This window comes from Aythya fuligula, chromosome 4 (genome assembly GCF_009819795.1).
Source record: "Aythya fuligula isolate bAytFul2 chromosome 4, bAytFul2.pri, whole genome shotgun sequence".
Classification (NCBI taxonomy): domain Eukaryota; kingdom Metazoa; phylum Chordata; class Aves; order Anseriformes; family Anatidae; genus Aythya; species Aythya fuligula.
In genome coordinates, this window is record NC_045562.1 from 42,107,215 (window position 1) to 42,131,030 (window position 23,816).

The window sequence follows — 23,816 nt, forward strand, 5'->3', positions numbered from 1 at the left end:
AAATATGATCAATGTTACAAAGAAGAAACGTACAAAATACAGTAAATTTCTGTAGTGAAACTAGGATAACTTAAAACAGCCAGTAATCAAACTGGTTAATTGTTGTTGGTTTTGTAGCACAGGCAGGAATGAGAATCCAAGGCCATCTGCCCACTACTTTCCTAATGCAGAAGAGAAACTGCAGATTTGGGACAGTGAGGCCAATCCTGTTCTCCCTGTCTGAGGAAGAGCATCAGAGCTGGGATCATCTTAAGGTGCCCTTTGTATTCCTTATTTGTGCCTCTGATGGACAGATCTTCAAATGTTTCAGTGCTAAGAAAGGGCTGGTGCCCCAGCACAGCATGTCTCTCCTGCTTCTTTCTATAACAACCAGAAGGGGAACTGGAAGATGCTGGACTTACCAGGAATCACAGGATGGCTTAGGCTGGAAGAAACATCTAGAGGTCATACGGTCCAAAACAAGGCCAGCCTTGATGCTGGATGAGGTTCATCAGCATGTTGTCCAAGCAAGTTCTGAGTACGTCCAGTGACAGGAATGCCACAACATCACTGGGCAACCTCTCACAGCACCTAACTATTTCCAGTGCCAGAATAGTTTTCATTATCATTCAACAGAAATTTTCCTTTCTGCCATTTGTGGCTCTAGTCCTTTTGCTCTACACCTCTGAAGAACACCTGGATACATCTTCCTTTGTTGAAGGCAACTGTGAGATCTCCAACTCCTCACTAGCCCAAGCTTTCTTATTTACAGGCCGAAACAATACATCCCCAGCTGGATTTCACACTGCTAACCAATACTTTTTGAGTTGTTGGCCGCAGTCTGCAGTCATATTCATAGTCAGCTTGTTGACATGGGATGTTTTCACTAGAAGGATGTGGGACTTTATGTTACGTGTTAATGTATTGTGCCTGTTGTGTTTTTTTTTTTTTTTTTTTTTTTTTTTGTGCGTGTGTGTTTGTGTGTTTCAAGCTGTATAACAGATGAAAAATATTTGAAAGTTTTGAATCAGACAAATCTAGATTTCACATCTTTTAACAATTTAGGAGCCAACCAGAAATTACAGTTATTAAAGACTGTTGCGTTTTCACTTTCATAGCTGTGCAAGTGAATGCCTAGTAAATGTGACATACTCCCATCTATCTTTATCTGATTAATCACTATGAGAAAACATCCCCATCTGAGATGACAATAACAGATTAACTCTAGCCCTCTAGAAGAAGCTGAACAGTGGCACAGCTCCCTTCCTCATCCCACAGGAAAGAAACCAGAGTTTGTAAGCTCCTAGTGGCCAAGCAATAGGTAGTGGGAACAGAGACATATTAATCCTACTCCTCCCTGAGGTTATAGGCAGAAAACAGAGCAAACCTCCATGCCTGAGCCCATGTCAGTTCATGCAGAGTAGTGATGGGAGACAGTCCTAGTCCCCCATGCATGGGGTGGGGAGCTTACAGTTCTGTGCAACAGGGGTACCCTGTTCTGCCCTGGCTTCCCAAAAGGCTGGCTGCATGGCATGCTCCATCACTGAAACTGGACACAAACTCAGAGCTATGGGGAGACACGGAAAGGACTTTATTCAAAAAGACACAGGGCTGAAGAGAGTACAGGAATGATCTCCTTGACATTTAACTCAGTCATTAGAAGAGTGATTAAAATAAGAAACTGGGAGATATAAGGAGTCTTTACCTGTAAGAGTTACATTATACACTAATTTTACAGTGCAGCCATTCTATTTTTCAAATATTCAAAAATATTTCAGTACTCATTGTAATTTTTTTTTAATGTGTAAATTACTGCAGCATTTTAAATTTAAAATATTTTCTAAAGTGTGCTTTAATACAAATTTTTTGATCATGCAAATGTGTAGATGTTATACCTGGAGTGATGTATGTACAACATCCATTAATCGGTCTTGTCCTATGCAGCTGATGGCAGAAACCATCAACCATGTCCTGCAAATAGTCAAGTAATAGTACAACTTTAACCACAGTACAATCTTGCTTGACTGCAGAAAGACTAGTCAATTAAAGTCACATTGCTGACATAAGATATATTGGAAAGCTCCTGGGCACTGAAGTGAGCAGTGCAGACTGTTTTCCTTTCCTGATATGTGATTTATAACGTCCCAGACTTTGAAAGAGTACCATGCAGTTTGGATGATGAAGCAGGGGAATTATGCAGCTTGCTCCTTACAACTTGAATAGTTCTGAATGACTGTTTCACATGATTCACTGGAAGCCTTTGTCTCATTCCCTTAATGAAGGAATCGAGACAGAAATGGATATATTTAAGTATCAAAAACATCTCTATGCTTTTCAGAAACAGAGAAACAAGGACATCAGCAAAACCTATAATTTTCTCTGTCAACATTTAGAATGCACTGCAACTCAATAAACTGCAAACTGTATTAAAGGTATGAAAAATTTTGTGCAAGGCCATAATTTTCCCTTAACAAATTTTTTTTGATCATCTCAGAATATTTAAGTGGCTCTCAATAATGTAGCTCTCAATATGTTTGGTGTTATATTTAAAAGATTTCATTTGTTAAAGTTTTCATGTGTTACTGAAGTCAATGCTTCAATGTGGTATAGTTTGTATTAAAGGATAATATTCAAACTAAACATACAGCTTTTTAACAGATGTTTAATTACAGCAGCTTCTCAAACTCAGAAATCATTTGTGGATCTCAGTTATTTCAGAAGAAACTACTTATATACAAATGTGTGCTACTTTGCCCCATTATCTTTTCACTGTCGTGGGGCAAGACATAGTTGGTAGCATTTTTACCTAAAGAGAGTATCGATTCCTCTTTGCTGGTTCCAAAACAACATGACCAAAAAACTCTAAAACAAACAAGTAACGGATAAGAAAACTTGTTATTCGTCTTCTAAATTCTTTTAACAAAATACCATCAATAAAAATGGTAACCTCAGAACTCACTTCTTGCTTGTACTGTAGCCTTAACTTCCTCACTGTTTGCATTCTCCAACAAGTTGTCTAAGTTTGATTTATTTTTTTATAAATATACAGGAATGCAGTTATTTATTGTCCAACTGCTGCTTTGTTACAGAAGAGTCTTGTTCTCACACTCATAACTATTCACTGGAAAGATTCAGGTTTGAATAGAGATAGAAGTCTTGATTAACAAATATAAAACTGGTTCCTATTAATAATCCTCTATGGACTAAAAGGCAGTTTTGTTATGTTCTTAGAACTCTGAAAGCAAACTTTGTATATTTTGACAATGTCACAATGCTGCAATACTCACTCTTCTCCATCTCCCTGAGAAAGGTGAAACCTGCTACTTTTTGAACCAATCAAGGCCATTCATGATGTAAAAGAGATACACTGAATGCTTCTCTCACCCTTGGCAAAACTTGCCCCTTTGTGAGGAAGAACCCTATGATACTCGGCAGTACCTTAAGAAGCATGCTGGGCTGGTGCTGCCACTGTGCAGAAGGACTAATTTAATTTTTACAGTGATACTTGTGCTGCCTTCACTGTGGCTGAACACTGAACGTATATTTTACACCACCAACTTGCTTCTTAAAGTCCAGTTTCTGTAATAAAAGTTAATAAAAGTGAAGATCAAGGAATGAGAAATAGACACATGAAAGGTTTCAAATAACACACACTAAAGATTTTAAATAAATATTTTAATTCTATTATTGGCATTTACAAGTAGAAAGCATACAGTATGTTACAATTTTATCAAAATGTGAAAAATATGGATGTTACATAAGTAACAAATGTAAAAAAGGTATTTTTCTTACCTTCCCTGAAAGTAAGAAAACTATTCAGCATAGGAAAATATCGATATAAAAAACACAGCTTAGGTAAAAAAAAAAAAAAAAAAAAATTGAAGTTTTTACACAGTACGATAGGTTCATCAGATCTGCATGAAGATGTAAGGACTTTGTGAAGTTCTACTTATCCTAAAACCTTAGGGAATTTGGGTCAAACAGTAAGCTACATTAATGAGTCTACAAGTAGTTTTCCCTCATATCTGCTCCAAAATGCTAGAGTGCAGTAATTTTCTATACAATAAATAATTCTTCAAAGTTTTCATCATAGAAAATCATATAATGCAGAAAATGCCACTCCAAAGGTCACAAAGGCTAGGCAGTGCTTTAATAATAATTATGATAATACTTATTATAGTGCTTTATAATGTGTAAGCACTTCAGATGAGTTAACTAATTAGTCCTCACAACAACCCTGTGAGGTAGGTGAGTGTTACTACTACCTTTCCAGAGTACAGATGGGACAATGGGATCTGGGGAGAAGCATGGGCTGCAGCAGCTGCACAGCTACGATGAGAGACCAAGAGATGTGGAAATGGAGTTTCTTTCCTCGTTCCCCTTGATTATGATGCTGTGAGCCAGGTGACCTGGCTGTGCTGTGCTGACATATGCTGAGCACTGCCCTTCCACTGGAAGCACTGAGGTGGGGCAGGCAAGGAGCAGGGTTGAGCATCCCCAAATATTTTACAGAGATTCAGAAGCTCTCACACAACTTTGTCAATTAAAAAATAAAAAACAAAATCCCCAAAAGAAGACAGAAAAGCCCCCAAACAAATTAACAAGCTGAAAAGAACAATATCTCCTAAAGTGCTGACCAGCTTGAGCTGCTTCAAGCACCTCTTGTATGGAATAAGACTTACAGCACTGTTGCCAGCAATTACTCAAGCTGATTTCTTCCATAATCTTTACATGTGAGCAACTGCAGGATATGGTAGCTATGTTTTCTGAGACACCTTACTACTGTAATTCCTTCATTCATCATCCTTCTTCCATGCACTTCTTAAGGAAAATTAAATCCTCAATACTTTTGCATTGTAAAGCACGTTAGTAGCTGGAGACAATATGCACATCCTTCACGATTAAAAAAAAAAATTAGTTCATTTTCAGAACAAAGCATTATTAATTTAAGAATCACAAACCAAACAATGGTAAATAGGAAACCCTTTTAAAAAGCTGCATGCCAAATATCTTGTTTCCAAATAGATTGCATGCAGGAGAAATAAATTCATCCAAGCATAATTAAATTAAAAATGTTTTAAGTCTCTTTCAGCAGCATAATGGTTATTATTTTCAAAGTCTCCTCCAACCAAACTGGCCTGGGGTGCGAATGCTGACCTTTCCTTTCCTACAACCATACAATGGTCTGAGTGTCCCGTGGCCTTGCCCTGCGGCAATACCTGGAGACAAAGCCTATACATACTGTTCTGCTTCCCCCTCTTTGGAAACAGGCTTCGTTGTACCACCTTTGCTGTCTTCACTCGCTGCTGCTGCTGCTGCTGTTTTTTCAGGAAGTGATGCCAAATCCTTGAAAACATCTACATAATGCCCGAAGCCCGGGCCCCAGTTCAAGAGATTGTCCCAGTTGAAGCTTCCTGCCTGCTGCCCCAGCTTCACAGGCAGGGAGCTCTCCCCGGTGCCAGCCGCCTGTGCCCCCACGGGCCCTCCCTCCCCTCGGCGGCCAGGATACCGCCGAGGCTTCAGCCTTGCACCATAATTGTCCTCGTCATCTGCGTCAGACTCGTTGACCTGGGATAATTTGGGCATCCTGGAGGTGTAGGCTATGGGCTTATCCCTGTCATACTCCATCTCGGAGCACGTGAAGGACTCGTGGGAGTCGCTGTCAGAGGAGGACTCGGGTGCGGGAATGCCGTCGGCCGGGTTCCTCGTCCGGGACAGGGGCCTTCTGCAGTCCTCCTCAGAAGAGGACCGGCCATGGTCAGCGCTGCAGATGCTGGGGTTTCTGGGGCGAGGGGTGTTCAGTCTCTCCACCTCTTCGATGGACAGCCCCACCGGAGGAGCAGACTCCAGAGGGATCTGCCCGATGGGCTGCTTCAGGCGGCTGCCTGGTCGGGAGCCGTGGCTCGCCATGGTCTGCGGACTCTTACTTCTCCTCCCCAGCCGAGTGGCGTAGTTGAAAATGCCGGGCTGGCAGACATCGTTGTGCATCTCCAGTGGGCTCCCTTCCCTTATGGCGAGGTGCAGCTCCCTGGCTGGGCTGTGCCTGTAGAAAGTGGACGACTTGGAGAAGGGCGCAGGGCTGTGCCGAGACAGGGGGTTGGGAGTAGGGCAGGCCGAGTGGCTTAAAGACGTCGTCCTCAAGCCCTGGCCGTACGACGGCTGGTACGTCAGGCTGCTGGCTCCCAGGGGCATGGGGGACTGCCGGGCAAAGCCCAGTGGGCTGTGCCTCTGGATGGAGAATTTGGGCGTGTGGCTCCGAAACTGCTTGTAGTGCTGGATGATGTCGGCGTCCGAGGGGGCAATGCTGCTGGCATTGTCAATATCATAGTGCTCAATTTCAGGCTCGGGGGAGGCCAGAGGGGCACTGGGGATGGTCTCTGTGGCATGAGGGATGTCGGTCTCATCGTAGATGAGATAGGGGTTTTCCCTTTCAATGATATCGGGTTTTGGGTTCCCTTCGGGCTGCTTCCTGACTGTCATGTCATCGCCGTAGGGTGGGATGTTGTCAGGGTCATCGAATGCCACGTTCTCGCTTCCTTTTTTCTTTTTCTCCTTTGTTTTCTTCTCCTCCTTCAGGGCCTTTGACTTCTTCCCTCGGCACTGGTTGCAGAGGATGAGGCTGAGGACCAGCAGTGCCAGCACCGTTGCGCAGCTACCCACAATGGCCGGCACGGCCCAGAGGGGCAGGGACAGCTCAGCAGGGTGTGGGGACGGCAGGCACACGTGGCCACCACTGAGCCCCACTCTGCAGACATGGCCAGGGCCGCAGGAGACCCCCAGGCACGCCACCACTGTCTCACACCTCCGCCCTGCATAGGCCTCGGGGCAGCTGCAGGTGAAGCCAGTGTGTGGCCCGGGCTCACAGCTGCCTCCATTTTGGCAGGGGTTGGAGGCGCAGGCGCCCGGCGGGACGCACTGGTAGGCGTACCACTGGTTGATGCACATCAGCTCACCCCAGCAAGGACTGCTGGCACAGACATTGGGGCCACGGCAGCCAATCTTAACCGAGGGGTCTGTTTTGGAGAGGGTTGCGAGGCTGTGCTTGCCAGTGAAGGGGAGGCTCTCCTCACCGTACTTGATGTAGGAAATGCAGCCGTCGAAGCCTAGGAAAGAAAGCAGCAGTCACTTTGGGATCTGGAGATTGAGCATGCACTGTCAGAAGACGCATAAGAAACTCTGAGCATTGATGCCATGCTAAAGGGAAAGCCTGCTATTGATCAGATTAGAAGCCTTGCAGTATGTGTTTTACCTCCTGGAACAAAAGGTAAAACAAACACACCGGCAACAAATTGCAAAACCCGAGGCCATGATGGAGGTGGCAGCTTTCTTTTGTGATGCTATATCAAACAGCATGTGGGGCAAATTGTGCATTTAGTTACTACACAAAGCCTCCTTACCTTCACACGTGCATCTTGGGTGTACTGAGCTTATGGTTGCTTCCCCACATTTTTACCTTCCACTGTAATTACTGTAGAAATATCTGTGATATTAAGGACATTGGTGTAATTTGGAGTAACTCCACTTGTTTCACCTGAAGGATGGACTGTTCAGATGTTTCACTATCTAACAATCTGTTGAATAATTTAGAGTACGGTGTACGAAATGTTTTCTTGCTTTCTTTAAATATTTCCTCTTGATTGTAATGACTATTTTGTTCATAAACTTGACGGTTCTGGGGGGGGGTACATATTAAAAAGGAACTGAAATCTGCTTCTAAGCAAGAGAAGGTTAGGTAAAGGCTACTCATCCCTGGAGCTTCTGATGTAACTTTTATAACTTACAAAATTTTTTATTTTTTTTTTTTTTAATTCTGCCAAATCAGAATTCAAAGAGCTCAAGGCTTTTAACTTCAATGCTAAGATTTCAAAGCAACAGAAGTATTCTAATGTGAATAAACAAAATGTATTAAAACCTGCAATTAAGAAACTGAAACAAATGAATCTTGTTTTCTAGAAGCCCTGCAAAATGTTTGGCAGTTCCATTGCTTTGAAAGAACAGGCAAATGTTAGCAGAAGCCTACATACAATTCAAAATGTTGCTTTGTGTTTTAGAAATTATCTAAGCTGCACAGGAGGAGGAGCTACTGCCTGATTAGGAAATATGTACCTCAAGTTTGGAAACTGGCAATATAGTTCAAACGAAGGAAAAACATACTATGAAATGAAATGAAAAAATGTGTTTTGGGTAAAAACAAGTTGCCCACGCATAACCTCAACTTTGTCACTTGCTGAGCAGATTAGATTTGAGCTTTGCAATGCAAATTGATGCTTTGGTGCCTATAGCTTGCCTTTCTTACAGATAGGCTCATCAAAGGAAGTCTGAAGAACATTCTCAGATCTTTATTACAAAGTAGTTTCCCCTTAGAGCAAAGTTATCTTGCTAAAATATTAAGCAACCATTTTGGCAAAATACTATGCAATGAGATCTTTGGATTTTGCAGAAACATTATATTTTCTAAAAATATATCATTAAAGTAACTCAATTAATTTTCAATTCATAGACCCATTTCATTGAAGCTAAATGAATGGCTCCACTTATTTCAGTAAATAAGCCAAGAAGTCAAATGGTTACTATAGGGAAACATCTTTTCCAATAGTATTTAATATCTTTCAAATGAATTTGAACAAATATTTCCTCTAATGACTTCATTCAATATATGTGAATGTTTTCCTTTTCTAATTTTCCCATATTTCTATAACTTCTTATCATCCACATGTAGAGAAACCTGTTCACAGCTGGCTTGGCTGTGCTAACAAAAAACATTAGCTATGATTTCCCTTGTGTTCTTTCCAGTTTACCCTTTCAGAGCTGAAGTTGCCTGTTGTGCTTCAGCTAAGCCTCCTGTCTTAAAGCGCTAGGAAGGGCACTGCTCATGGCAATACTTCTATGCCTCTGAATCTAAAGGGAGCTTTTCCCAAACTTCCCGTAGCTTAGTTGTAGTGCTACCCTGCCGAGGTGATGCAGTTTCAGTGCTGCAAGAGCCCACAGAGATGGATCATCCCCGGCCTTTGTGCAGTTGTGTGTGAAGTCTTTTGCCAGCCTAATAATTCTCTGTGTTCCTAAGAGTTAATCCTTTCTGCAAGGGTTTTAGTATAGTACAACCTAACGCTGACCTCTTCTCAGAGCTGTGACAAAATGGTATGCACAAATTTGACTGCAAATTATACTCCCAGGTATAACATGTGCGATTGCTTTAAGAAACGTGTTTCTTTCTCCTTAATTTCTGAGGGATGGTCCTTGGCATACCATTCACAGTGCCAGGTTTACAGGAAAGTAATATTTAAGACCAAATTTATCAGCTATTATGCTTCAGAAGTAATCTACAAGGAGCAGGAAAGTGCCGCTACTCAGTTTTGAAGCACTGCACTTGAGTGAAACAATAAAAAGGAGCAAATATTCCATGCATCATTAGTGTCAGGGGAAGTTTAGTTTCTGCAAATGTACTTCGTGAATGAGAGAATAGCCACTATGAATAGTAAATTCATGAATAGTTGTGGAAATCTCCATAAAAATGGCTAATGCAGAGATTAAAGTTATTAATATTGACTGTCCTGAAAGAGCAAACATACTTGAGTTGTATGAGGTGCCGTTATGTATTTATAAGCTTCAAAGGATGTTGTTTTAAAATTTGAATGCTTTCTGATGTCAGAAATGAAATATGAGTGGGCATCAACGTCAAGTAAGCTTTACTCAGAGATGCAAGTCATATAGTGTAAAGGGACATGAAAGTCCAAAGACATTTTTGTAAGCAAGTATGTTATTTCTGTATTACTTCCATTTTGAAAGAGCTGTATTTTATTTCAGCATTACTTATATTTTCATTTTCTCCTGTTTTCACATTCCCAAATAAAGAGGAAATTGAGGATTTAGGTTCACTTTGGAGACCAAGCAAAATGGAGGATTAGCTTGCCTCGTGCTTGGTGGTCCCTTTCAGCAGTGACATGACACACAGCAACTGGGATTTTGTCAGGTCTACCCAGGTTTGAAAACATTGGATATCCCAGCTTCACAGCCCTGGAATCATCATCCATGTATGTTTTTGTCTGCCTTTAACAGTGCTTCAGATATTTTTGACCATCTGAGTTCATGCAGAGTTTTATGTCTCCCCCTTGTAAATCCTTGGTATGTCGTACACATTGTAATCCAGTATTAAAAAAAACCACATCATATGAATATGAGATTTTGGATTATACTATCATAGTGGAAGGCAGACAATCATAACTTGTCTGCTGCTGCATTAGACAGTGAGAACTTAGTGTCCTCAATTTTCTTTGTTCCAGCTTTCTTAAAAGCCTCTTTGGCTTTTCCATGCATACACTGCTCATAAAACATACATGTAAAAAGGGTAAAGGTAAGCATAGCATTCATATGATTTCATACCGCATTTCAAAACAGTTCACAATACACAAATGTGAAGTGTGAATTTGCAGCTTTCAAAGTTACTTTATCTGGTCGCATTTCTTATAGTCAGGACAATCTTTTAATATAAAAAACTTTGTGAAACCTATGCCTGCATTGTCTGGAATATCTCACAGTTTCTAACTAAAATCACTTCCATCTTTACTTATTACTGGGGGAATAATATCAAATATATGTTATCTACATCTTTTGCCAGGGTCTAAGACAGTTGCTTTAACTCTTAAGGGAGACTGATTTACTGATTTTACAGCTAGATGCTGGTCAGAGGGTGGTTCTTTATTGTCCTTGGTTTCTGTTGCTCAGAAATAAATCCTATTCTTCATCTGACAGCAGGAAGTTGGAGTTTCAGAAAATATTTTAATCATATTAATAACAGGCTAAATCCTGCAGTATTTACCAAACCCCTACAGAGACAAAGTTCTCATTTAGAATTTTTGCCTCAGTAGGTTTGCCTTGATTTTCCAGATTCTGACCCAGGTAGAGAATGGGTCCTTTCTTCTCCATTAACATAACAAAATCATTACAACTCATTTGCAGACAAGCAAGCAAACCCTAACCCTGCCTCCAACAAGATCTGCAGATGGAATGCCGTCTTTTCAAAATAACAAGGCTGCAGTGTATATTAAAGGAAGAAAAATTTGCAATCCTTACTCATTCGAATTGCAATTTTCCTGGCAAAGTGTGAAAGTATATTAGTTACTAATAAAGAATTACAGTACTTTCTGCAACCTTTAAGCAAATAGACACCCTTTGTCTGCTCAAACATGCTCATGTGCACTATATTAAAAAAAAATAATAATAATAATAATACCTGCAACTGCGCTCTTGAAAGGTTGGCTTGGTGGGATTCCTCCCAAAGAAAGGGTAAGAACATTTAGTCCACCAAAATCCTGCGTGGTATGGAGGATGTCTCGGCTATGAGTCTTGTCGACCGACAGGATAGTGATAGAGCCGTTCTTCTCAATGAGTACAGAATGCCACTGGCCATCCGCAGTGTACACTTCTGGGATATTTCTCTCCACTTTCCCAGCAATTCCAGCATCAGATACATAATGCACTTTCCCACTTTTAATCTGGTCAGCAAAAAAGCAAAAGGCATAATTTTAAAAGATATTTACAGACTACTTTTTGCCCCCATATACACATAAGCAACGTAATGCCTACTCAGTACAGTTACACATGGCTTTGGTTGTAGTGAGAAGCTTGGTTGTATTTTTCCCCAAACAACCATTTTGTATTAAAAATGCATTAGTTATTTAGCACTAAAAATTTGGCTGCAATTAATTTCATTACTGCATCTGTAGAAAACTTAGAATTGCCATCCACTCATTCTTTAGCTACTCTCGTAAGAGGAAAACCTATTGAGAACCCAGCTGTTGGGCATGCGCATGACAAAACATTTTAACCAATTAAAGACAAACTCTTCCTTCTCCATCAATGCAAGTGAAGAAAATGCTCTACAGAATGAACAGATGCTGTTCTTGTCCCAAAAGCTTGCATCTAGTTCTCATTATGACACAATAGGAATATGTATGTCAGGATTTGAGCAAGATTCCAATTTCCTAACTGTTTGCTGCTAACTTGCATTTTGCAGAAAAATATTTGTATTTTAAAAATCTTTCTAAAGAGTTGTAAAGTCTATTATTTTGTGTGCATTTTCAAATGGTGCTTCCTCAGGCAAACTGATTTTAAACTTGTGAGCTATTAGAAAAAAATATATATTATTATATATCTGTGAATTTTTTTTTTTGCTTTTTCGTTGCAAATAATGCCACACTTGTGTGGCAGGACTTTAAACCTCTTATCAGTTCAGTATTAAACGATCCCAAAATGAGATTTAAGATAAAGGAGTGAAAAAAAACAGGTTTCTCAAATACTGTCTAAGAGTTGGGCTTGTCAGCTGACCTCCTAAGGGCTGTACAAACTTGTAAGCTTTATACAAGCTCATAAGGTGACTCTGGAACCTGTTGCAGATTTTCTTCCATGTGCATCTCTGTTACTCTGCACATTGCTCATACGTGTTAGATAAGACAACTCCTTTCCCTTCTGTGTTCCTTGCTGTGATCTGCAACAGGAGCGTGCAGAACGTGCACATGCATTGTCCAGGAGAGGTCAGAGACACTGGTTTGTTGAAAGCCTTGCATGCTTTGTTCCAGGAAAAATAATGTTCACCTGGGAAGAACTGTGAGGTGACACACCGACTACAAGAATGCTGTTCCATCTTCCAGAAACTGTTAAATGCTCTGGATTTAATTCTTTAGTGATGCAACCTTTGTTCATACAGATCAGCTTTAAGATGGATGTAAGAGCACGCTCATGTCCTGGCAGCAGCCTGTGCTGAATGTACCTAGCACGTATTCCATTTGGATCACGAAAAGCAATGGTTAATATGTGCACACACTGTGCTTATACCTGCCATAATTTAGTTTATTTGAAGATGGACTATTTGGGAACTCACTAATAAAATTCCCTCTCAAAGACAAGATGCTTTTTGGTATTCGCAAACAGAGGTGGCAGACATCTAAACTATCACACAGCCCAAAGAAAACCCTGTATTTGGAAACGCAGTCACACAGATGATCATTACATATTAAATACCATTTGTCACAATCGTAAGTATTTATAAAAAGACTAATTGGGAAGAATATATACATATATTTATGTTTGCAACCTTTCATTGGTTTGTTAGTTTTATTTTGTCTTTTATGCTCCATGAAAGTACTGCATTGTGTTTTGGTCTTTATGTAAACAAAAAGGAAAACACCATATCAGACAGTATCCTCTACGCTTACAGAAGGACTAAGCACAGACTTGTATCTTCTAATTCCACATCAGAGAAGAATTGTATTACTATTTACCTGTTAACAACTGATAATTTCAATACTGATTTATGACTTTAAAGTGCTATTTCTGCATTCATGTGACTAATGTTCATAAATATTATAGCAGTGGTATTTACAAAATAAAATTTCCAGACACAAGACCGGTCCATGACTTCTTTGACCAGGAGAAAATAAGGGATGTTCTTCTTGGTTCCTTGAGTTACAAAGTATTTCTAAATTTGAAACAAATGCTGATGCTGACAATGTCAAATAATACTCATTTCTAGGTTTTATTTAAATGGCTGTGTAACTGGTAAGTAGGCTATAATGAAAAGAAGAGCCACTAAAGAGAACATATTTCTAACTATAAGAATGATTCAACTTTACTAATATTCTGAATCTCCTTTACTGAGCAAATTGCTTCTTATTTGTCTTAACTCTGAGCACTAGCCTTTACAGATTTATAGCCCATTGGATAAGATATTGTTGAAATGAGCTATGTTCTGATTTATTTCTGCAACTCACTATGTGCATATGTTAGCATATATAGGCAATGTGTAATCCACATTCTCTACTCATACAATTCATAGATCTAGCGGTACATTATGTGAATCCAATCTGATTTTAGATGAGATTTTCAGCTAAAACAAGACAGGTAATTTCACTTTTAACCAGATGTATTTTTGCCCTTATTTCTAATTGAATTAGTTGTAGTGCGCATTATTTGTTAGAAAATATGCTGTGACAAAGAGCTTTACTAATAAAGAAACCCCTGCCTTTTTCCTTTTTGTGTTTTTTTGAGAAGCACTTTCCATATGAATTTGACTATTGTTTAATTTAATCTACTAGTTTTTTCATTTTTCCAAGATTAAGAAGCCCTTTATATCATAAATAAGACCCTTTTTCTCCAGGTTTAGGGTTTTTTTAGAGGGAGGTTACATCCATCATTTAATGAATTGCAATGCTTGCAATCTCAGTGGGTCTAATTTGTTACCATTTCTCTAATTTTATCCCAATCCCAGCTGTACCAAACTCAACTGACTACAGATGAAAAACATGAAGGCATGGAGGTAGTCACAGAGCATATAGCTTTTCTCTAGCACAATTTTATAATAAAAACACATGCAGGTTTTCTCTGAACGCTTACACTTTCGATAACAAGCATATTAAAATACTCCAAAATCAGGTTAAGAAACTGTCTGTTTTGAAGCTTGATGAAAAAGTTATAAACAGAAGTTCCTAAAACTCATCTTCTGCACTGGGAGTATATCGAGATGCAAGGGAGACCTACGTATGTCTGGATTTGCTGACATACTGGGCCACCACCACGGGAAGCTCTGGGTGTGAGCAGTGGTGCAAGAGCTGCACTGTACTAACTACAGTGAAACAGACCTTCTGTTTTATTAACTAGCATCATCTGGGAACTTTTTGGCAACAGGCGGTACACTGAAGTTACCTCTCTTTCCTTAAAGGACTGCATCTGTTACTAGGCGAACCTCTGCTCTTTGCCTTTGTGCAGCTGGGTCTGGGACTTGACACTCTCCACTTGCTTGTATAACTACACCACTATTAACAATAATAAGAGTGTTTGCATAAACACACCACTAGTGCTTTCGGCCAGGAAAGGCAACTCTCTTTTTCTCTCTCTTGTTTTTTGTTTTGTTTTTAATTAAAGCTTGAGAGCTGACATTGCAAAATCTACTACAGAGAAAAAAAGGTAGTATTTGTGTTCTTTATTTTTACTCCAGAACACAAAATAATTAGATCTTATCAGCTAATATGACTGTGGCAGAAACTTCCTATCAAATGACATGGTAAAAGCATATGCCAGTGAACTACAGGAGACTTGCTTCTTAAAAGCAGACAGTGTGACAGAAATGCTCTGTACCTCTGATCAGCACAGGATTTGGGCAGGTGGACAATATCAATGGGGCTGAAGCTTAGAAAGTGTGAATTTCTGTATGAGTTTCTTTAAAAGTCAGGGAAAAAAACTTGGAAAGCATTACAGCAGTCAAGGAAACTTGGAGCTTACACCAACCCAATAAAGGGGCTTGCCAACATCGCTGCTGTACTCATTTAGAGTTATGAGTAAATGGACTGAGTCATAGCCAGGAACTGAACCATCTCTTTCTCTTGAGAAAGGTAACTTCTGCAGCAATAAACTCTTGGGAAAGAAAACCGTGTGGCATTTGAAGCGTTAATTCAGCTACGTATCTCAAAATAATCTGATATTGACATCGCTCTGTGGGTAACCTCATGAATTCAAGTTATCCCTTACTTCCTAGTTTGATAAGCATGAGCCACATTAGTAGGAATTCATGAAAACTTTTTGGCAATTGTTTTTTAGCTTAAGGAGGGTCTGGGTTCGAGGCCTGAAAAATCAGAAGATAAAAGGCCAATAATGAAATTATTTGATCTGTAGAGTGTAACTTAATGATGATAACAAATATGGCAATATGTACCATTCCTGCTGCCTTAAAACAGTCACTATTTGGAGTCTGGACAAAACTGATTAGATACAAAGCCATCAAGATCTTCTGATACCTTGGCAAATAGCAAGGGAATTGTTGAGAAGATTAATGATATTGGAGCAGTGCCTAGCTTTAGTTAAAGACCTAGTATTTTAGAAAGGAAACAGCAAGAGTAATGGAAAAATGTGATTTTGATCACTATGCACAAGGCAGTCCAATCAAATCAAACTCAACATTAGCTGTAATCTTACCTTCACAGTAGTGAAGTTGCTGCTTTCCTGGATGTGAACTAAAATCCCATTTTCACTTCTTGTCCTGAATTTCACTTCCAAGCGGTCCACATTCATGGGTCGTGGGCTGGCGCCTCTAGCACTGTGTCTCATCATGTATTCACGCTTCTTATTTGGGCTCATGTGGTAGTCAAGTCGTCCTTTGCCTTCCAGCGATAAGGCAGTGTCGGCAGTAATATCTGGGACAAGGACAGGGAAACACTGAGTGTGCAGCTCATTGTAGCTATAGCACAGTGATCATCTTCCTGATAACAACCATTTTCTTCAGGGAGGAGATCAAGTTCAGAGCAGGTCAGTGGGGAGAGCAGGAGTGAATGGCAATTTCACCCCCTCTATTCTTTGGCTTGAACCAGAATGTGTGTTTGAGAGTGGGAGTGTGCTAGTAATTTACTGCTGGTATCAGTCAATAGTAAATTAAAACTCACTAGGGAACAAGTGAGGGAGTAGGGAAAAAAATTTGGCTCTTGGAACTGTAATTCCTTCCCAGAGATGTTACTATTTCCATTACTGCAAGCAGGGTTTCATGATATATTGAACTCTAAGCTCTTCAGGGCAGAGATAATGACTTTCTATTTGTGGTGGCATAAAATGAATAAAAAATGGCAGAGTATTGACTACCAAATGCTGTTAAAATTATGGTAAAATTATTTTGTAAACTGGCACAATAAAAGCATATAAATCAGCTAAACAATAATGGGACATGTAAGAAAACAAAGCCCAGCTGTTATATTACAACTACATGGAAATAAATCACTTTGCTCTCCTAGACAATCCTGTACTGATTTACAGACCTATCCATACTGAAGTTAATAATCCCATTGCATTTACTTACATTTGCTATACTTCCATGCATATAATCTGACAGTCATTTGATAAAAAGGCCTACAGTTCAGAGGAGCCATAAGCACGTGTACATAGTGTTTATGCAAAGGGAAGACTTCTCCCTTACCCTCTTACCTCCCTACAATAAACAAATCTCTCCCTACGGGATAGCTTTATTTTGATTAGTGATTACACCCTATTGGAAGCAGTAGTTTTAAATGAGTGCAAGTTACCTGAAATGTGATATACAGACATGGAAACATAATATACGCAACTTGATATTTTTAACTCATGAAAGGACAATAGTTCGTTGTGGAATTTTCCTTCATAATTATTTAAGAGGCAAGCATGTTACTTGTTTTCATTATTTCATAAGATTCATTACCCTGTGCCCCTGAAAAAAAACTCTTAATAGCAATCAGTTCAACCATATAGTTAGGTGTAGATTAAAAAGAAAGAGTGAAACCCTCTCCATACATTTTTCACAGTGCTTTCCCGTCAGTCCATCTTTGCAGTGGCACTGCTGCCATGACCAGTGATCAACGCACGTGCCACCATGTTGGCAAGGGCTAGTTGTACAAGCACCTTCTAACCGGGGACATCTGAAACAAATCAGAGAAGAAGATACTGAAGTACCTGCATACAAACAAGCAGAGCAAGTGTGCTGGAAAGGGTCATGTATTTGAATGATATTCTCTTTCTTTCCCCCAGAGGTGCAAAAACTGAGAGGCTTTTCTCCTCGGACAGCTGATGTTTCTAAACAGATCACAACTTTCAGCATCCAGTTATAACAGAAAGGGAAAGAAATTTAGAGACGGTAAAATTCCTATCTTCCATTACGCAAGAGATGAATGAACTCTTTTAGGTGCTTTTTACACTGCAGACTTCCGGAGACTTCATATCACAAAGAACAGTGCAAACTTGGGGGTCAAAAGAGGAAGGGTGAGCCAGTGAATTTGGATGTAAGACTGACATTATTGCTACAACTGTGGCTTTGAATAGTGAGATGGAAAAACAATAGAATCAAATAGTTGATCATTTCTGAAAGACCACTCAGAGGATATGAGGGAAATTCAGTGATACTTGAGAGGCAAAGTGATAGAACAGACATTGTGAATTAAAAAGAAATAAGAGGGAGTAGAGGTTCAGTAAACTATATGAGACTGTCAAAACCAGGTGGAATTTATAAAGAAATCCAATAACAGGGCTACTCGATTTCAGCCTGCAAAGCAACACTAATAATAATCAGCAACAGAAATGTAATGATGTTGCTTTTTTGAAGTTTCTATAATCTTTTGTGAATTTTTCATCCAAATTCAATTTCTTCCTAAATTTTTCACACCTTATAATAAAGTCTACAGCCATTTTTTTTACAAGAAATATCTAGCGGTGTTTGAATGGAATAGTGCCTGGTTTTCATGCTGGCTTTCTATATCGTAAATGCTGTCTATTTGATACCATATATAGCAGACGTACTGATCTAAGATTCCTTGAGCTGCCAAAGCCTGGCTGGGCTCCAGGGGACGTCCGTTGACTGCAAACTCCATTATACAGCCCACGAAATCATGGCTTTCCACCTGTCCTCTCCTTTGAAGGATGGGCTCAACTGACCTGATGCCACCAACAGTAACTCGATTTGGTTGTACATCAAGAGTCCTATAAAAGAGGCAGAAAGAAAAGTTTAGCAATAACAGACGTAAGATAGCAATGACAACAAGGGAGCTGTAACTATTAGCTAAGGTCTGTGGCTGAAGTTCCACTTCCAAAATTTGCATTTTATCTTTAGGAGGGGAAACAGATGTCTCTATGACATTTAAATTCACACTCAGTTATCGAATGTCAAAATTTCTATTCACTTGACTAAGCAGTGTGCTTGAAAACAAAATGAATAACGATTTTCACTCAATTATGGTTTAAATTATAGATGATATTTAAGCAGCTGGAAGATGGATTCATTATTTTACAAATATATAACTGTTTTGCTAGTGAGGAAGCCACCTGTGTCACGAAATATGATTGTGACTACTGTAAGAAATTTGCAACAATGGCTGGGATTAAATTTTTTGCAACCTGTAAAGAGGATCTAAATAAGTGAAGTGCTTCTGAAAAAGGAGCTTCTGAGTTAGCTACGGTAAATAACAACAACAGCAATGTTTGCTTTCTGTACTGGCTGATGTTTAAGAAATGAAAGTTATAAAAAAAGAAATCTGGAAAGTACTAAAAAAAAATGTCAAAGTTATATATATATATATATATAAAGAAAAAAGTAATCAGGTAATGCTATTTCTTACACCTTCATGAGAAATTATAGGTATATTTTTTAAAAAAGAAGACCCAAAATGAACAACACCAGAGTGAAATATAGGTGCTACTACAGTAATAGCATTTTGAGTCTAAGACTGTTCTGGCAAGATAGTTAGGGTTGCAAAAGTAAAAGTGGAGTAGGTTTTGTTAAATATTTGTAGTACTAAATATTGTAGAATTTCAAACTAAGAGCAGCAATGTATATTTAAAAGCAATTTCATTATAATGAATAAATTTATGTTTTACTCTCTAATTAAGATTTACAAGTTATCAGTAATTACAAATGCCTGATATTCTGATCTGTTAATTTTGTCTGGATTCTGATGTGAAATCTCATACCATTAGGCAAAACGTCTTACCCCCATTTATATCACAGCTTGGACTACCCACAGCTTCTTATGTGGGCTTTTTATGTGTGCCCACAGCCTGGGGACAGAGATGGAGTAGAGAATTGAGAATTTTTGATTAAACTCCTTGTAATGAATAAATCCCATGCACATGGGAATGTGGCCCGAGCTGGCAACCAGCAAGACACATAGAAAATATAAATTGCTTCTACAATGATGGGAGGCATTTCAGACCTTTGCACACCTCCTGAAGGTATGAAGCTTAGGCATCTATCCCTTCCCAGAGACTAAGCTAAGGGCATGTATATTATTCCAAACTTCTGATTTTAGAGTGTGATTTTTCATTTTACAGAACTAAACCCCACAAAATGAAGAATTATTTACCAGTCAGTGGAAACAGCCACATTGCTAACAGTGCAATAGCCTGGCTCCTGATCCTCAGAGCAGGAATCCACTGTCAGTGATGCTGCCTGCAAAAGCCACACACAAATATGTTGTTTATTGCAAGGGTGTAGTTCCCAATCACATTAAATGTTTATGATTAAATATATTATATCAAGAACTTGGCTAGAACAAGCACTTGAGCACAAGAGCACTTGTATATTACCATGTCACTCAGGATCACAAGGTGCTTTGGAAACACTGACCAACTCCATTCTGCATCACCACAGGGAATACTAAGATGTGGATACTAGTGGAGGAGTTAAGTGACTAGGTCATACAGAGAGAGTTAAACACAAAATTTTAGTTTTGGATTTCTTCTCATTTGCTTGCTTTATTCCTTGAAGCTGCAGTTATTTTGGCTCATACAGTACCCCACTCCTGATCTTAACAGAGAGCTGCTCCCTCTAAACACAAAGGGCATTCTTTCAGGGGCTTGACCATGATACTATACATATTGATCCTGAACTTAACAAAAATGTGCCTTACAAGAGCTAGGAGTACAAATACTAGGATCACTGGTTAAAATAATAACCGAAGTGGACCACACTGATAACAGTGAAACATGCAAATACTGCTTGGTGAGCAGGACCAAGCTTACATTCAAAAAAGTGCTGGACATCATCGGCACTGAGAGCAGTCTTCCTCTTTAACTTATTATTGTCTCAAAGCTGTCAATCCCAAGAGAATGGAATGTTTTTTACCAGTCATTTACACTCAAGCCAATCATGGCACTTTTAATTGTAATTTCTGTACTAAGAGCCTAACCAAAGCTTTCACTAAAATCATGAAATAACTCCTGTTCATTTAAAAAGGAGTTTTTATTATATTCCTTATTTAGTAAAGAAATTTCCTCATGGTGATTTATTAATAACAGATGCACTGCAAAAAAAAAAAACCCTGAAGGTTAGTTATTCCTTAAATCAAATTTTTCAAAAAAATAAACATAATCTCCAAGTTGTACATATCGGCTTCTCACATTTCCACTAGATGTGTGGTACAGTTTTATGGCAAATTTAAATCAAACATTACTTTTTTAAATGCCTGGGTTCCTATTTTGGTTTAGGTTACTCCACAGGAGCTGAGCAAACAGCAATAGCTATCAGTATGCCATTATTGTGCAATGCCTTTTTCTCCTGCCTGCAATGAAGTTTACTAACAACGTCTTGCGGGAATCCCAACAGATTCTCCATGCTATTTCCAAATACATACCGCAAGCTGACGCATTGTATTGACCAAATGCATTCATAGCTCTCAGCCCTAAATCATGTTCTGCAGTATGCCTAAATTGTTCAATTTGCTTTTTTTTTAATGAAAGCTTATCTTGAATTTCTTTCCATACATAATAAGCAAACTGCTTCTGAGAAATGTCAGTCTGCAGTTCCAAAGCAGATTATGTGCCCGGTATAAATGGAACAATTCATAGAAAGAATAATAAGCTGACTGGTCTGTATGCCATCATACGCATACATATTTTCCTTCAGAGCTTCAACAACAAAAAATGAAATGAGTTTTTTGTTCTTAGCTCAATCAGTGTAATCTCCCTAACTCACATCGCTATGCACTGTGAAAGCCAAGCTGCAACCCCAGCTGAAGAGCTAGATATTTGAGAATATATTTTACTTGGACCAGAGTTCATACAATTTATTTTCTAATGTTAGTCAAATGTCCCTGCTTGTTACTTAAGCATTACTCTACGGTTACCTTGCTGCATTATGAGACTTTCTATCCTGTCACTCTGCAATATCTCAGGACTGACAACTTAATGATTTTACCAGTTTCCGATAAAATCCCACTGTGCTGTAGGAAACGACAGATCTGGAACCCTGATGGGGGGCTACTTTATACTGTTTTGGACACCTGGGAGACATTCTTCCTGAAGCAGAAATATCTAAGACAAAGGTGATTCTACTTGCATACTGTGTTTGTAAACAGCTGACATTAATGGGATGGTTTAAACTTAAAAATCACACAGAAGTATAGGTTGTCTTAAATGCTTGCTTTCAGTCTGAAACATTTATAACTGAAATTTTCTTTAAATAGTCTTTTTCATGTTCTCTCTTCTTCTGTAGTCTATCCCTCTGGCATATCCAAGTAAAGTAAAATATTTTTTCTGCTTGATTTTTTTTTTCTTAAGTGTATTTCATTTATTTGTTGCAATTTTTAAGGTGGGCTTCTACGCTTAGCCATGTCAATCATATTGATAGATATACCACATTAATGTAGTTGCTAAAATGTGAATCTGGTGCCTTTCAAGATTTAAGTGCATCTTTGCATCTTTGAGTATAACCATTTGGAAGCTGAGAGGCAAATTATTAATTATCTGATATTAAGGTACGTTAAAACAACATCATAACTCAACATCACAATTATCTTTCATCTTATTTGGATATATAATTTTGTCTTGAAATATAAAACAAAATCTGAGCTCCGACCATATATTATTCTTATGTGACTTTAATTTCAAACATGGGGAGAATATGAGATTCCATATATGTTGGCCATATCTGCTTGAAAAGGGAGCTGTTGGGCAAGAGCTACTGATTATGGATGACAAATATATTTTGTTTCATTTCTAACTCAAACACTGTGGAGTCAAAAAGCTTGGCTTGAACTCAAGGAGCATTTGGTTTATGTTCTGCTTTGGAAATATTAAAAATTAGAAAAGAATAGAAAATATTTAATGGAAAAAAACAAAGGCAGGCGAAGGGTCAAGGTACCAGACATCTGGCAATCGATTGTTCCTGTTCAGTTTTGGGCAAAATTCATTCCCTCTGGGAGGACTGGAGGGAAGTAATTCCCTTATTTTCTCTCAGAAAAACCCTCACAACGTAACAACTTTGAAATCTTTGCATTTATTTTACAGAGTTTAAAGACAGAAAGAAAAATAAAAAAGGTTTTTAGTCTGATGAGATTTGCAAAATTTCTGAACTAGCTTAAGGAGGTCAGAGATGGAATTTTATGTTTGCCTGTTTCTACTATCCAAAGGGTAAGGTAATTTTAAGGGCTTTTGTAGTTACTATAGTTAATTAGTTTTCCCTAATATAATTCCTGTAATCTGCATCAGTTAATTAGCCTCATGTGCAGTAATTTACTTCATTAATTATTCCTGGTTCTCGTCTTTCACATTTAGAATCCAGGGCATTGCACATGTTTTTTTAATTATTTTTTATTATCATGATACTAAACAAACCATTATAGGCCTTTGAGTCAGTTGGAGTAAGACAGAAATGAGGGATTTTTATTTTTATTTTTTCCCCAAAGTTGGAGGTTCTGCTGGTAAATGCAACATTACTAATTTTATGTTCCTCTGAGTTCATGTGGAAGCCAAAGTGACTTGGCTGAACTTGTCTTAAATACCCATTTTAGCATTTCTTACCATTCCAGCCCTCCGGGCAATAACTGTGTGAAATTGTCCATCAGACACCTTCTTAGTCGCGGTAAGCTTGTATGTGCCACTGCCAAGATTGTAGGAGAATCTCATCCTTCCTTCTGTTATTTCCAGAGCCAGAAATTCTGCCTTCTCTCCAGTTTGGTTATCATAGTTATATAACATTAAGGCATTACTTTTTATAGTGGCAAACTTTATATAGATATAATTGTTGTTTGGATCCATACTGGGAAACTCCATATATGACAGCTCTTCAAATCCATAACTATTCAGTTCACAATGATTCCCAAAAACACCTGCAAAATAAAAAAATAAAATCTGGTAGCAGCTAGCTTTTTTTTTTTCCTTCCAAGCATACTCCCAGAAACCAAGTATTAATGTGCTCTAGATAGGGTTATAATACACAGGCTTTTTTAAAAGCCTCTAATGTATGATTAAAAATATGCTACCTGAACAGAAAAGTCCTATTACCCATAGGTAGGTGTTGAAGTTTATTTGTTTAAACTTAAAAATTAACTTACAGATGACAA

The 23,816-nt window shown here is 38.7% G+C and overlaps 1 protein-coding gene across 1 annotated transcript in view; it reads right to left on the bottom strand.

Annotated features, from left to right (window-relative positions):
* Positions 1 to 3,855: 3,855 nt before the first annotated feature.
* The window catches only part of FAT4 (FAT atypical cadherin 4), a 142,070-nt gene continuing 122,109 nt past the window's right edge, over positions 3,856 to 23,816 (bottom strand). Inside the window, exons 11-17 of the mRNA XM_032186777.1 lie at positions 23,275 to 23,582; positions 19,839 to 19,924; positions 18,280 to 18,459; positions 17,281 to 17,405; positions 15,943 to 16,160; positions 11,210 to 11,471; positions 3,856 to 7,082 (exon numbers count right to left, since the gene is read on the bottom strand). Of these exons, the coding sequence (XP_032042668.1) occupies positions 5,212 to 7,082; positions 11,210 to 11,471; positions 15,943 to 16,160; positions 17,281 to 17,405; positions 18,280 to 18,459; positions 19,839 to 19,924; positions 23,275 to 23,582 (3,050 nt within the window). The 3' untranslated portion in view covers positions 3,856 to 5,211. The remainder of the gene's footprint in view (positions 7,083 to 11,209; positions 11,472 to 15,942; positions 16,161 to 17,280; positions 17,406 to 18,279; positions 18,460 to 19,838; positions 19,925 to 23,274; positions 23,583 to 23,816) is intronic.